The 14284-nt window shown below is 43.3% G+C and overlaps 1 protein-coding gene across 10 annotated transcripts in view; it reads right to left on the bottom strand.

The window, feature by feature from the left end:
• galnt7 (UDP-N-acetyl-alpha-D-galactosamine: polypeptide N-acetylgalactosaminyltransferase 7) overlaps window positions 1-14284 on the bottom strand; it is a 149591-nt gene that overhangs the window by 110044 nt on the left and 25263 nt on the right. For all 10 annotated transcript variants that reach the window (XM_061771925.1, XM_061771920.1, XM_061771930.1 and 7 more), the window contains exons 2-3: window positions 7516-7834; window positions 4553-4719 (exon numbers count right to left, since the gene is read on the bottom strand). In XM_061771925.1, coding sequence (XP_061627909.1) covers window positions 4553-4719; window positions 7516-7834 — 486 coding nt within the window. The remainder of the gene's footprint in view (window positions 1-4552; window positions 4720-7515; window positions 7835-14284) is intronic.

The following is a 14284-nucleotide window of genomic DNA, read 5'->3' on the forward strand; positions in this document are numbered from 1 at the left end:
ATCTAGACAGCTTGCACTTTTCCCAGCACTGCCTCCCAATTCTTAGCAACCATCTTGTCATCACCCAAATAAATCCCCAGAATTTTCAACCCACTATTTCTCCATGTAAGGCCACCAGGGAGACCATACACTGTCCCCTGTGTTGGATTACCTACCCAACATGCCTCACTATTTTCCCAATTTACCTTAGTTGAGGAAGCCTTTTCATACACTTTAGACTTTCTCTCAGTGCCTCTATGTCCCCATTACATTAATGTCATCAGCATAGGCTGACACGACAATTGGAGGGCTAAAAGTAATTTCTGGCAGACATAGACAGTTCAGATTTTTCCTAAATCTAAATAGGAGAGGCTCGATAGCAAAACTATACAATAGTCCCGAGATAGAGTAGCCTTGCCTAATCCCTCTCCCTCTCTGCTCAGTCCTCCCCCAACCTTAACTACACAACATGCACTCTTGTACAGCAGTTTCACCCATGATAGAAAAAGCTCCCCAACTCCAAATGCCCACAATGTGGAAAATAAGAAAGAACGATCCACACGATTTTTCTTGATCAATGGAAATGATGCCTACATCAACACCGTATGCCTTACACACATTAAAAATGTCTCTCATTAAAAATAGATTGTCCAACAAGGATCTGCCAGGGACGCAGTACGACTGGTCTGCACCAATTACAATGTCAATATAAACTTTTTTGCTAAAACTTTGGATACATTTTTATAGTCTGTACATAGTAAGGTTACAGGTCTCCGATTCTTGAGCAAAGTTAAATCCCCCTTTTTTGGCAGAAGAGAGACCACCGCACAGGAAGCTGGAAGAGTCCCTTTCCCAAAGGAGTCCTTGAAAACCTCCAACAAGTCAATCCCATTTATATTCCAGAAGTGTTTATAGAAATCTGATGGTATTCCGTCCAAACCTGGGGCCTTACCAGAGGTCAATTGGGTCACCGCAGTCGTTAATTCCTTCAGAGTAATGTCAGAGCCCAGGACATCTTGTACATCAGATCCCAGCTGAGGGACACCCTGAAGTAGTGTCTCTGCAGCCTTTCCATCGGACCTTTCTGCCTCAAACAGGTTGGAGTAGAAAGACACCGCTAGCCTTCTCATTACTGCAGAATCTGAAGTCAGCGTCCCATCAGGCCGCCGAAGGCACACCATTTGTTTCCTCTGTCCAAAAGATCTCTCCAGGTTAAAAAAAGAAGGAGGTGGGTGCATCGATATCCCTCAGTGTGGTGAAACGTGACCGGACCAGAGCTCCTTTACCCTTCTCTTGAAGAAAAAAGTCAACTGCTGTCTTTTTTTATTTAACTGCTCTGTATTTTCAGCAGCCACACTCTCCAAAACCTCAATGTCCTCTTCTAGTTTCTCTATAGCCTCTAGTATTAATACTAGAGAAGGATGGGTACTGTTGGCAAAACACTTTCACTTGACTTTTTCCTACCTCCCACCACTGATTTAAGGAGGAAAAAAACTCGTTCATGGCTCTCCAATTACTCCAAAACAATTTAAAATTTTCACAAAACCAAAATCATGTAAAGGTTAAACATTAAAATGCCAGAATGATCTTGGCTTGTGTACGTGTGACAAAATTAATTCCAATAATACCAAATGATGATCGGTAAAACCAACTGGAGAAATTTGACAATTCATTCCCCTGGTGTTAAAAGCCACAGAGTTATAAAATCTGTCTAATCTGGCTGCAGTAACCATGCCATCAAAAACTTTCATTCAAGTATACTGTCTGTCGGTCGGATGCTTTGTCCTCCACACATCTGCTAAGTCCAACTCCTTGGTCATCTTTGACAAAAAACAAGATGACTGGGTGTGGAGCTCCTGTCCTATTCTATCTAAAGTGGGATCAGCGCAACAGTTCCAGTCCCCCCAACTAAAACACATTCTCCTTGATCACAGCTGTCCAAATTTTCTTATAGTACTTGAAATAAACTCAAACGGTCCTGCCCGCAATTTGGTGCATATATATTCACAAATTTAAACATATCATCTTGGATTTCTGCCTTAACCATTACAATCCTCCCTGCAACTATTTCTGTGATTGATAAAATGTCAACACTAAGATTGGGACTAAATAAATTAGCGACCCCCGCACTGAGATTAGAGCCATGACTGAGAACATACTGAGCGCCACAACATAGCCCCCAGTCCGTTTCATTTAAATTATCACTGTGTGTTTCTTGCAACATAGCGATATCTATCCTTTTTATGACTTCTAACATTAGCGCCATCTTCTGTGCATTTCTACCACCGTTGATATTTAAAGATGCAACCCGTAAAGAGTTCATACTAATAAAAAGAAAGAAAAAACAACCAGCCAAAGACAACAGCAGAGGAAACACCCAGTGTTGTAGTTCCATTTCTAATTTAATGATCAACTCTCATTTTTTTCTGTCTTTTACCACTTAAAATTTTCCTAGCAGCAGTCACATGCTTCCTCAGGCGATATGTCTTCTTGTCATCAAGCAAATCTGTTCCTACCACCTTCTGTAGGGTACTCACACTCTTCACAAACTTTCTAACATCTGGAGAATATTCTTGTACATCAACCGTTTTACCAAATGTATCCTCCAAAAACTCATCTATTTCTTTCAAAGGGTACATATCCTTACTCTGGGAAACGCTGTCAGCAATTGAAGCACCATCAGAGTCACCATCAGTCTGCAGCCCCATAGCCTGGCGACCATCACCATGCCGAACTTGGTCTATTATGCTAAGATCATTAGTGTTTCCCCTGTCAGCAGCCTTCAGCTGCTGTCTCACATCACTAGCCTGCGCCATTTTCATCAATCAACAATACTATTCTGTTCTATAATTTGCATGTCATTCTTACGTTCAACATTCTCAATAATAGTACGTTTTTCCTCTACCTTCGCCGCCACCGATCCACGGCTTTCAGTACGGGGTACGTCCGCCGTCGAGACGGCATTCACACTCATAGAGCCCACCCCAACGGGGTCAGGCTCAGCCGTCCGCCCCGCAACGTCAACCCTAACCCTTCCACAATCGGACCTGCCTGGGCGTGATCCTCGTGGCTATCAGCAGCAGGAGGTCTCACTGTAGCATTGTTATGCGGGGACGACACCCGTTCATGACCAACATCTTCACACTCAAAACATTTCATGCTTCCCGAGCTTCCATACACCATATACATTCCTTCCTCATGACAAACCGGGAAAGAAACATCCAACGTCTGCGTCGGAGAGTCTAAAAACATGAAAACCTGTAGTCTCAATGACTGAACATGCTTCAGTTTTTCATCCTTACATCATAGCCCAACATTACAAAAAACGCTAGCAAACTTACCAAAACGCTTCCAGCGCCTCGTTCGAAATAAACGGAGGGACGCCCGACACAGTGATCCGTGTTGACTGTACAGCCAACGAGGCACGGACAAACCGTACGAAAACAAGACTAACCTCTATACACCAAAAGCCTACACGAAGATATAATAATCACACTGTGAGAAAACAAGTATTTACATAAATATACAAAATTGTTCTTCCAAATCTCCCTTACATTTCTCTAAAACACACCACCACAGAAGAAGAAAAATAATCATCTTTATTGTCATGAACATGCATCCATGGACACGAAATTTGTTCTCTGCATTTTACCCATCAGAATGAACACACACACTTGTTAGTGGAATACACTGGATCAGGGGGCAACTTAAGCGCACGGGGAGCAGTTTGGGGTATCTGTGTCTTGGTCAAGGACACCACAGCCGTTTGTCCGGGAGATGTTGGTGGATGGTCCGGTCTGGTTCTTGAACCGAGGACCACGGTGCCAGGCGATGATCTTAACCATTGGGCCACGGCTGACCCTAAACGCTAAAGACCACATAGGGCAACTCCCCGTTAGGGAATCGAACCCCAGTCTTCCACTTGACAGGCGGAGATACTATCCACTATACTAACGGGGAGTCAGATATTCAGACCATTTGCTGTGACACTCATATATTTAACAGACAGCATAAAATTTTTTATATAACATTCATTCATTTTCCGTACCGCTCATCCTCACAAAGGCCGCGGGCATGCTGGAGCCTATCCCGGCTATCTTTGGGCGAGAGGCTGGGTACACCCTGAACTGGTCAACAGCCAATTGCAGGGCAAATATAAACAAACAACCAACCTTCTACTAAATACTGAGCAAAGGGTCTGAATACTTATGGCTGTGTGATATTTCAGTTTTTCTTTTTTAATAGATCTGCAAAAATTTCAACAATTCAGTTTTTTTCTGTCAATATGGGGTGACGTGTGTACATTAATGAGGAGGGAAAATTTAACTTAAATGATTTTAGCAAATGGCTGCAATATAACAAGAAAGACTGAAAATTTTAAGGGGGTCTGAATACTTTCCGTACCCACTGTAGGGCCAGATTTGATGGCAGTAGTCTGACATAGTCCAATCGGGAAAGACCAAATTTTTCTTGTAGTCTGATCCAGGCAACAGTGTTTCCTCAAAAGTCATTCATATTTTTAGCAAACATGTAAACTAACTTTTTAGATACAGTCTGAGGAACGCAAACCCACCTTTGTTGCTAAAGTCATCTATCATGACAATCTCAGCCAAGTATTTCCTGGGAGTTCTCTTGATGACACTGTGGATGGTTCTCATTAAGGTAGACCAGCCTTCATTATGGAAGACTATCACCACACTGGAGGTCAGCAGTCTGTCATCATAATGCCAGTACTTGCACCTATATTAATGGCAAAGAATCCCAATGTTATTTGAATGGATTTGTGTGTGTATGTTTGTTTGCAGATGCAATTAAAACCACTTTTTAACACATACATACAAGTTATCATCTTTTAAAACGTTTTCCGATAAAGAAAAAGTGAAAAATTTGATTATTAAAAAGAAATCTCAGGAAGAAAAATATGAAAAAACATACAGCGGCGAAACCTCGGTTCATCAACATTTCATTCATTCGAACACACTGTTCACGAACCAAAGCAAAGTTTCCCATTGTAATTAATACAAATGTAATTCATCCGTTCAACCCACACTGGAAAAATGATTTCTAGGAAGCCTGTGAATATTCAAAATTTTAGTCATCTAATGTAACGTAATCTAAGAATTCTAAGGATTTCTGGGAAAGTAAAAAAAGATTTTTACCCTAAAAAGAAAAATAACCCGATAAACCAGTTTTGCATTACAAAAGTAATCTCATTGTAAATCAAATTTAGAGATGTCAATCAATAAATTTTTTGGGTCATCTTAATCACACTTAATTTTGATTAAGATTAATCACAGGCGCCAAATATACCACACAAAATGTTTTATTTTGCTTTGAGATATTTTATTTTATTTTATTTTTCTTGTTGTTCCATCCATCCATTTTCCATACCGCTTTCCCTCACGAGGGTCTCGGGCGTGCTGGAGCCTATCCCAGTTATCTTCTCTGATGAAAAGAGATCATCAGAGAAGGGAAGAATGAAATCTTTGCAGATTTATTAAAAAAGAAAAACTTGAATATCACACAGCCATAAGTATTCAGACCCTTTGCTGTGACACTCACATATTTAACTCAGGTGCTGTCCATTTCTTCTGATCGTCCTTGAGACGGTTCTACACCTTTATTGGAGTCCAGCTTTGTTTGATTATACTGATTGGACTTGATTAAGAAAGCAACGCACCTGTCTATATAAGACCTTACATCTCACAGTGCATGTCAGAGCAAAGGAGAATCAAAGGAACGGCCTGAAGAGCTCAGAGACAGAATTGTGGCAAGGCACAGATCTGGCTAAGGTTACACAAAAAAATTCTGCCATACTTAAGGTTCCTAAGAGCAGAGTGGCCTCTATAATCCTTAAATGGAAGACATTTGTGACAACCAGAACCCTGACAGGGTTTTACTATCTGACTTAACCCTATATATATACATACACACACACACACATAATATATATACACAGACAGAATTTTTTTTTTCCCCCATCATTTTGGCCTGATAATCGTAACAAACATATAAATATATATTTTTTTTTTTTAAATGATCCAGCAGACGAAAACATCTAGGAATGAATGGCTCACTGCTTCTTCCAGTTTCTCACAGGAAGTGGCGCCCATAATCGTTTCCCCATGAGCGCTCCCAGGAATGAAGTGGATATATTTGTTTAAAGAATGTTGCACTGACTGGAAGAACGTTTTAATTTTGTTGTAAATGTCACAATGACAAATAAAGTTCATTCTATTCCAACCATATCCCTGTAAAATCACCTGAAGATGAAGCACGTTATAGAGTGCGATGCATGTATCCCGTTAAAGAGAGCCGCAACTCCCGTGCCACTCCTGTAGTGGAAACAAAACAACGCCGCAGACCCCGAAGCGATTGTGGTGGCAGTTGAGGCACTTGTGTTTTTGTGTTCACTCCATGAACGCCCCATTTATGGAGCGAACACAAAGGAGGAGGATAACAAGATAATAGTTTGCCGATCATGGACGAGATAGAACGTTTTCGAAGAGTTTTGTTTACATTAGCATTAGTAGCTACTAGTTAGCATCCTTGTGTGAGTGATCACATAAATAGTTTGGCAGTGATTTGGCCATCGCTCTTTGAGCTGAACTGTTCTGGACAGTTGGGTTTGCACAGTGTGGCAATTTCAAGAATCTGCCTTGTATTTCTTTTTTTATTCGCTTTATTCAAAGATCACTGCATTGTAATCATTCCACATGACATCATGTTTCTTCTTTTTGTCGTCTTCTTCTTGATTTCCGACACACTGGGCATGTTTAAGTGCATTACTGCCACCTAAGGGTTAAGTGATGAACACCTACAACAGAGCCAACAACTAAGAAATACTTTAAAATAAATATTCAAGCCATCATTTATCAATGATTACAATTATAGAGTAATTATTATGTTACGCAATTGAACAGTGTGCATAATTATTTTTATCCTATTACATAATATACTGTAATAACTGTCCCACGGTCATGTTTTGACATGATTTAGAGAATATGAAAATTCAGAGAAACGGCCTGAAAGTAAATTTCTGTAGGTTGCAGCTCTAGTCATAGCATAAATGCAATTTGACTAATAATTTATAAATACATAAATAAATAAAATAATTTATTTCGGTTTTCAGCTTTGGGTTTCTCATTTTCATTTTTTGGTTTTGGTCAAGACTTTTCATTTTGGTGCATCGCTAATTTTAATGTCATTATATTTTGAAAATACCTGCAGGGAAATGTAATTTATTTCTCTGTGATGTTTATTATTGTTAAATAAACCTGTTTTATAATGCAAATATATTTGGTCTGGTCTGGTTTGATACATTCATAAACATTAATACAATAAATATTGACTCGTATTGAATATCGACGTTAGGGGGGAAAAAATGTGATATCAAATGTGGGCCTTATCGCCCAGCACTACTTCATATAATCATAGTCACTTTAGTTGTTTTGGCTCAACGATACAATGTGATGGTCAATTAATAGTAGTATTAGTCATGCAGTATAAAACAGTGTAATGAGTAGCAGTACTCACTCTTCATGGCGTATATCGCTAATGGTCCTGTCGAGCGATATCATGTCACTAGCAACCATGTTAAAGCCAAACTCTTTGATGGATGCTTGAATGGTTTCTTTGTATTCTGGGCCCAGAACAAATGGCTTGGCTCCTTCTCCTGGGCCAGCTGGGACCCCTGGAGGCTCAGGTTCTTTAGATTCAAAGTTTCCGAGAACACCTCTCTTGAGGATGGGGGCATTGTAATTGTGTAAGTTGGGTCTGAATGTTGCATACTGTTGCTGGATGACCTTCTTCTGATTAGCCTGCTGGTTGGGGTTTTGCACTTGGTTGACCCCTCCTGGAAATTAAATTGGAAAACAAAATACATCAAATTCAAATAAAAACAAAAATACATTTAAATACCAAAAGCAACATAGAATAACTTAGTAATATAACTATCGACTAGGGGTGGGCGATACTGATTTGGAATTGGCTGACTATTTTCAGGAAATGATAACCAATAATGATGATACACAAAAAAGGATTTAAAAGAAAATGCAGTTTATTGGCTGCACTACTTCCAAACTACAGTCCAAACAAAATTAATAACATTTTCCATATTTTCTCATTAACAATATCTGTGTAACAATATCATCAAATGCTTAAAGTGCTTGAGAATCCCGCACAAAATTGCAAATGATTGGTCTAAAATTCTATTGCAAATGTGACAGAACGCTAACGGGCAGATTATTAGGTCAATATTAAGAAAAAAATACTCGAAAAGCAGTTGTATTGCATCTCTTGTTTCAGAAGACCATCACATAAGGTAGCGCAATTAGTAAATATTGCACTGAAATACCATTCCCACATAAGTCATGAAGTTAAATATGTGAGTAAGACTCTTCGGCACGGTACATACAAAGATAATCAAGATGATTTTGTCCAGATTTTGCAGACCTAGGACGACAAACACCAGAGTATCTTATGTCTGTGAATGTATCCAGATAAAAGGGTCTGAAACAGGTCGGAGACAAATTCCTTGTGTTTTTTGGACATACTTGGCAAATAAAGATGATTCTGATTAAACCTTAAATATTAAACCTTCATATTTATGTCATAAATCATGTGTGGGGAAAGCCAACTACTCCCGAGTCATAACTCCGTGAATTGTGATCCATCCATTTTCTACCGCTTATCGGAGGTCGGGTTGCGGGGGCAGTAGCTTTAGCAGGGACACCCAAACTTCACTCTCCCCAGCCACTTCATCCAGCTCTTCCGGGGGCATCCCGAGGCGTTCCCAGGCCAGCCGAAGGATGTAGTCTCTCCAGCGTGTCCTGGGTCGTCCCCGGGGTCTCCTCCCAGTGGGACATGCCCGGAACACCTCACCAGGGAGGCGTCCGGGAGGCATCCGAATCAGATGCCGCAGCCACCTCATCTGGCTCCTCGCGATGTGGAGGAACAGCGGCTCTACTCTGAGATGCTCCCGGATGACCGAGCTTCTCACCCTAAGGGAGAGCCCGGACACCCTGCGGAGGAAACTCATCCCGCTTGTATCCGGGATCTTGTTCTTTCGGTCACGACCCACAGCTCGTGACCATAGGTGAGGGTAGGAACGTAGATCGACCGGTAAATCGAGAGCTTCGCCTTTCGGCTTAGCTCCTTCTTTACCACAATGGATTGATACATACATCACCGCAGACGCTGCACCGATCTGCCTATCGATCTCCCGTTCCATTCTTCCCTCACTCGTGAACAAGACCCCAAGATACTTGAACTCCTCCACTTGGGGCAGGATCTCATCCCCGACCTGGAGAGGGCGTGCCACCCTTTTCCGACTGAGGACCATGGTCTCAGATTTGGAGGTGCTGATTCTCATCCCAGCCGCTTCACACTCAGTTGCGAACTGCTCCAGTGAGAGTTGGAGGTCATGGCTTGATGAAGCCAACAGAAACACATCATCTGCAAAGAGCAGAGATTCAATACTGAGGCCACCAAACCGGACCCCCTCTACGCCTCGGCTGCGCCTAGAAATTCTGTCCATAAAAGTTATGGACAGAATCGGTGACAAAGGGCAGCCTTGGCAGAGTCCAATCCGATTCCGACTTACTGCCGGATATTCCGGACTTACTGCCGGATATGCGGACCAAACTCTGACTCCGGTCGTACAGGGACCGAACAGCCTGTATCAGGGGGTTCGGTACCCCATACTCCCGAAGCACCCCCCACAGGACCCCCCGAGGGACACGGTCGAACACCTTCTCCAAGTCCACAAAACACATGTAGACTGGTTGGGCGAACTCCCATGTACCCTCGAGGACCCTGCCGAGGGTGTAGAGCTGGTCCACTGTTCCACGGCCAGGACTTAAACTACACTGCTCCTCCTGAATCTGAGATTCGACTTCCCGACGGACCCTCCTCTCCATCACCCCTGAATAGACCTTACCAGGGAGGCTGAGGAGTGTGATCCCCCTGTAGTTGGAACACACCCTCCGGTCCCCTTTCTTAAAAAGAGGGACCACCACCCCAGTCTGCCAAGCCAGAGGCACTCTCCCCGATGTCCATGCAATGTTGCAGAGGCGTGTCAACCAGGACAGGCCTACAATATCCAGAGCCTTGAGGAACTCCAGGCGAATCTCATCCACCCTCGGGGCCCTGCCACCGAGGAGCTTTTTAACCACCTCAGTGACCTCAACCCCAGAGATAGGAGAGCCCGCCTCAGAGAACCCAGACTCTGCTCCCTCATGGGAAAGCGTGTCGGTGGAAATGAGGAGGTCTTCGAAGTATTCTCCCCACCAGCTCACAACGTCACTAGTCGAGGTCAGCAGCGCCCCATCCCCACTATACACAGTGTTGATGGTGCACTGCTTCCCCCTCCTGAGACGCCGCATGGTGGACCAGAATTTCCTCGAAGCCGTCCAGAAGTCTTTCTCCATGGCCTCACCGAACTCGTCCCATACAGAGTTTTTGCTTCAGTGACCACCAAAGCTGCATTCCGCTTGGCCAGCCGGTACCCATCAGCTGCCTCAGGAGTCCCACAGGCCCAAAATGCCCGATAGGACTCCTTCTTCAGCTTGACGGCATCCCTCACCGTTGGTGTCCACCAACGGGTTTGGGGATTGCCGCCACGACAAGCACCGACCACCTTACGGCCACAGCTCCGGTCGGCCGCCTCGGGAAGGGAGGCGCGGAACATGGTCCACTCGGACTAGATGTCCCCCGCCTCCCCCGGAACATGAGCAAAGTTCTGTCGGAGGTGGGAGTTGAAACTCCTTCTGAAAGGGGATTCCGCCAGACGTTCCCAGCAGACCCTCACAATACGTTTGGGCCTGCCACGTCTGCCACCATCGGAGCCAACTCAACACCAGGTGGTGATCAGTTGACAGCTCCGCCCCTCTCTTCACCTGAGTGTCCAAGACATGCAGCCGCAAGTCCGTTGACACGACCCCAAAGTCAATCATCGAACTCCGACCTAGGGTGTCCTGGTGCCAAGTGCACGTGTGGACACCCTTATGCTTGAACATGGTGTTCGTTATGGACAATCCGTGATGAGCACAGAAGTACAATAAAAGAACACCGCTCGGGTTCTGACTGGGGGGGCCGTTCCTCCTAATCACGCCCTTCCAGGTCTCACTGTCATTGCCCACGTGAGCATTGAAGTCCCCCAGCAGAACGATGGAGTCCCCAGCGGGAGCGCTCTCCAGCACCCCCTACAAAGACTCCAAAAAGGGTGGGTACTTTTTTTTAAGTTTGGGATTTTTCTGTAAAAAATACTTTGAAGGCCATCTCCTCCTCTCGAGTGTCCTTGTTGAAGTTGCGTTGCTATGTTTCTTCTTCGTTTCTAAGTCACAAAAACGTTTCGCCCACTGAAAATGGCCCCAAACTGCATTTTCAAGACAGGATGTTGTGATGACCCAAGAAGAAATCGCGGCCAGAACCGCGAATGACGCGAAAGCTGCTAGCTTCATACGTTCAACATTCATCCGAGCGGCAGCGGGACCACGGAATGGCAGCGAGGAACAAGGCATATCGACACCAAGTGAAGCTTCATCGCCAGATTACTATGCAATAATGTGTGGACAAAAACTGTGTGCCGACGACAACTTTATTCATCAAAAAAGTAAGGCAACGTGCACCGACAAACACCATGACACTTTCTGGCACAGTTGTAACTTATTGGACTTATTGGCAAAATACGGCTGGCATGTTTGAATTATAGATATCATAGAAACCTGGTTATTTATTCTCTAGCGTGTAAATAACCAAAAATGTCTTCACATGAAATTGGTCAAAGGCGGTAAAATGTTTGTGGAACGCTGCAGTTATATAAAAAAATATTTTATATTGTGCATTATTTGTTTAGGTACCGATATTTATTTCTAGGATAGCCCTTTGGGATGAATCATCTCATCATCCAATGTTTATGTTCTTATACTGTAACTCCAAAACACCATTATTGCTGCCGCAATAGTCATGCTCTGCTCACAATAACAAAACTGTCCACTGAAAAAATTTCCATTAATTTATTAGTATTTACTGTCCTATTTTTTATTTATAGCATTAGAAATTGGATACTGCGTACTGAAAGTTTTTTCTTTGATTGAGTCCAGAAATTCAAGTCAAGTCATAAACACAGGAACACTCTGAAAGCCATAGGAAGTCTTAAGGCCTCTTTATACTCCCGCGGCCGACAACGCCCGCATTGCATCACGTGACCGACGAATTGCCTCGCGCAGCACCTCTGCGTGGCTTGCCGCGCACTCCACAAAAATAGTTGGTGCGTGTCGAACGGCGCAGAGATCCTCTCTCGTGATTGGTCACTTTTATTCACATGCTGTGATGACGTACTCAGCGTGCCCCTTGGTTCTAGATACTATCTAATCTACGCCGGCGCCTTCTCGATTGATTTTGCAGCATCATTAAACGTACCATCTGGTCATCTCGGTCCATTTGTTCTAGCGGACACTGTTCCACGATCGCCATTGTTGTTGCTTTGATCCTGAAAGGAAAGAAAAAACGTCTACCGGAAATGGCCAAAAAAATGCAGAGGAAACTCTACCCTGTGGTGTCCTAGCCAATACCAGCCGTAGCGACACCCCCGACTTGGAGGTGAACTGCACATTTTCAAAACTGCACGCGTGGGTAGCGCTCGAGATACAGCCGCAGTAACATCAGCGCGGCCACAGTCCGCGCGAGTATAAAGAAGCCTTTAGTTTCCTTTCCTCCAATTAGTGCTATTGTAAGATGATTTATTTTTCTGAGCAGCCTGTGTATTATGTTTTAATTCGAAATGTGGAGATTTCATTTTAAGAAGTATGTCAGATTTATTTTTGCATTATCTGTATTTGTATGGAGAGGACCTATGTTATTATTTCATTTTCGGGACTAATGGAATGTATAAGGGAGGAATATGTTGTAACAGGGAGTCGGAATCGTTATGCTCTCTCCATGTGATGTTCCTTCATCCACGACTTTGGACTTGAGATAAACACTTATTAGTACACCACTAAAGAGAGCTACTGTTACAATCTGCTTAAATAATTCTGAAAATCGGCAGCGGCGGCCCACGGAGGGCTGCCTCGTGGAGCTTCCCAGTGGCCACCGACGACGTCCAGGATGCAGCTTCGCGAAGCGGAGGTCCAATAACAGGCAAACCTGGCTCGTGGCTCTGCATTTGCTGGGAGCGAGGCCAGTGCGTACAGCAAGGCACCTCTCGCCCAATCGATTGCGATGCGACACTCAGACCGCCGTATACATCGTAGCCTTGGAAGTGACTCGGGGCACCAAGTTGTAATGCTCACCCAGCGCAGCCTTTCGGTCACATGGGTCAGTCACCCAATCAATGTATTTTCTTGTGACGTATCCACATGGTCACATGGGTTACGCGTCCAATCGGGTGCTTTTATACTCTTAATGAGGAAGTGGAGCGCTGTAACCTGGCGGTTGCAGCTCAGCAAGGCGGTGTGCCTGCATATAGCCTTGCCAAAACTATTTTTTTAGCACAATGGCTCATTATTTTGTACCTAGACAAAACCACGATGACATCAAGCACTTTTAATTTCATGATATCTTGTATATTCTTACATCCCTAGCTCAGATTGTTGGAGCACACCACACAGAGTACAACCAAAACTGTTAAATGCCCCAAAAAATTTTTATTTTCCCATGTGTGGTCTGTACAAAAATAAAAAAAGTTTTAAGATTTGAGAAATCCTTGTGTGTACCAACCAGGTCTTAGTAACCCAGGTCATGTTCAATTTGTAAAAGTTAAATCAAGGCCATTGGGATCTTCTTGGTTGTTGAAGACATTTCAGCTTGAATCCAAAAGGCTTCTTCAGTTCTTCATTTCTAGTGGCCTCCAATGTTTTTTTTCACCACAGACTGGTTCATGCTAGTACATATTGTTAGCCTAATAACATAATTGCGCAAGTCACATTTGAACATTTTCGGAAAACACATTTTTTAGAAAACACATTGGTATTATTCATTAATATTGTGACAGTAAGTTCAACCATGTGTGAGAACAAGTTAAAAAAAATAAATAATTTAAAAAAGACTTGACATCAATGGTATAACATAAGCATGTGTAGTTGGGAGCTCCTTACTATCAGTTTTAAAAGAGCCTCTAATTAACCCAATCCAACATTATAGCTGACCAATCTAATTAACCCAATCCAACATTATAGCTGACCAAACACGACTATGGAGTAATGGAGTCATAGGCGTCAAAAGAAAGTGAGCCAAATACAAAACGTAGCGGACAGCAGTGGGCCAAGTGGCAACGACAAAGAGACTAAAGAAGCTAACATGG

The sequence above is a fragment of the Phyllopteryx taeniolatus genome, chromosome 4 (genome assembly GCF_024500385.1).
Source record: "Phyllopteryx taeniolatus isolate TA_2022b chromosome 4, UOR_Ptae_1.2, whole genome shotgun sequence".
Lineage (NCBI taxonomy): Eukaryota > Metazoa > Chordata > Actinopteri > Syngnathiformes > Syngnathidae > Phyllopteryx > Phyllopteryx taeniolatus.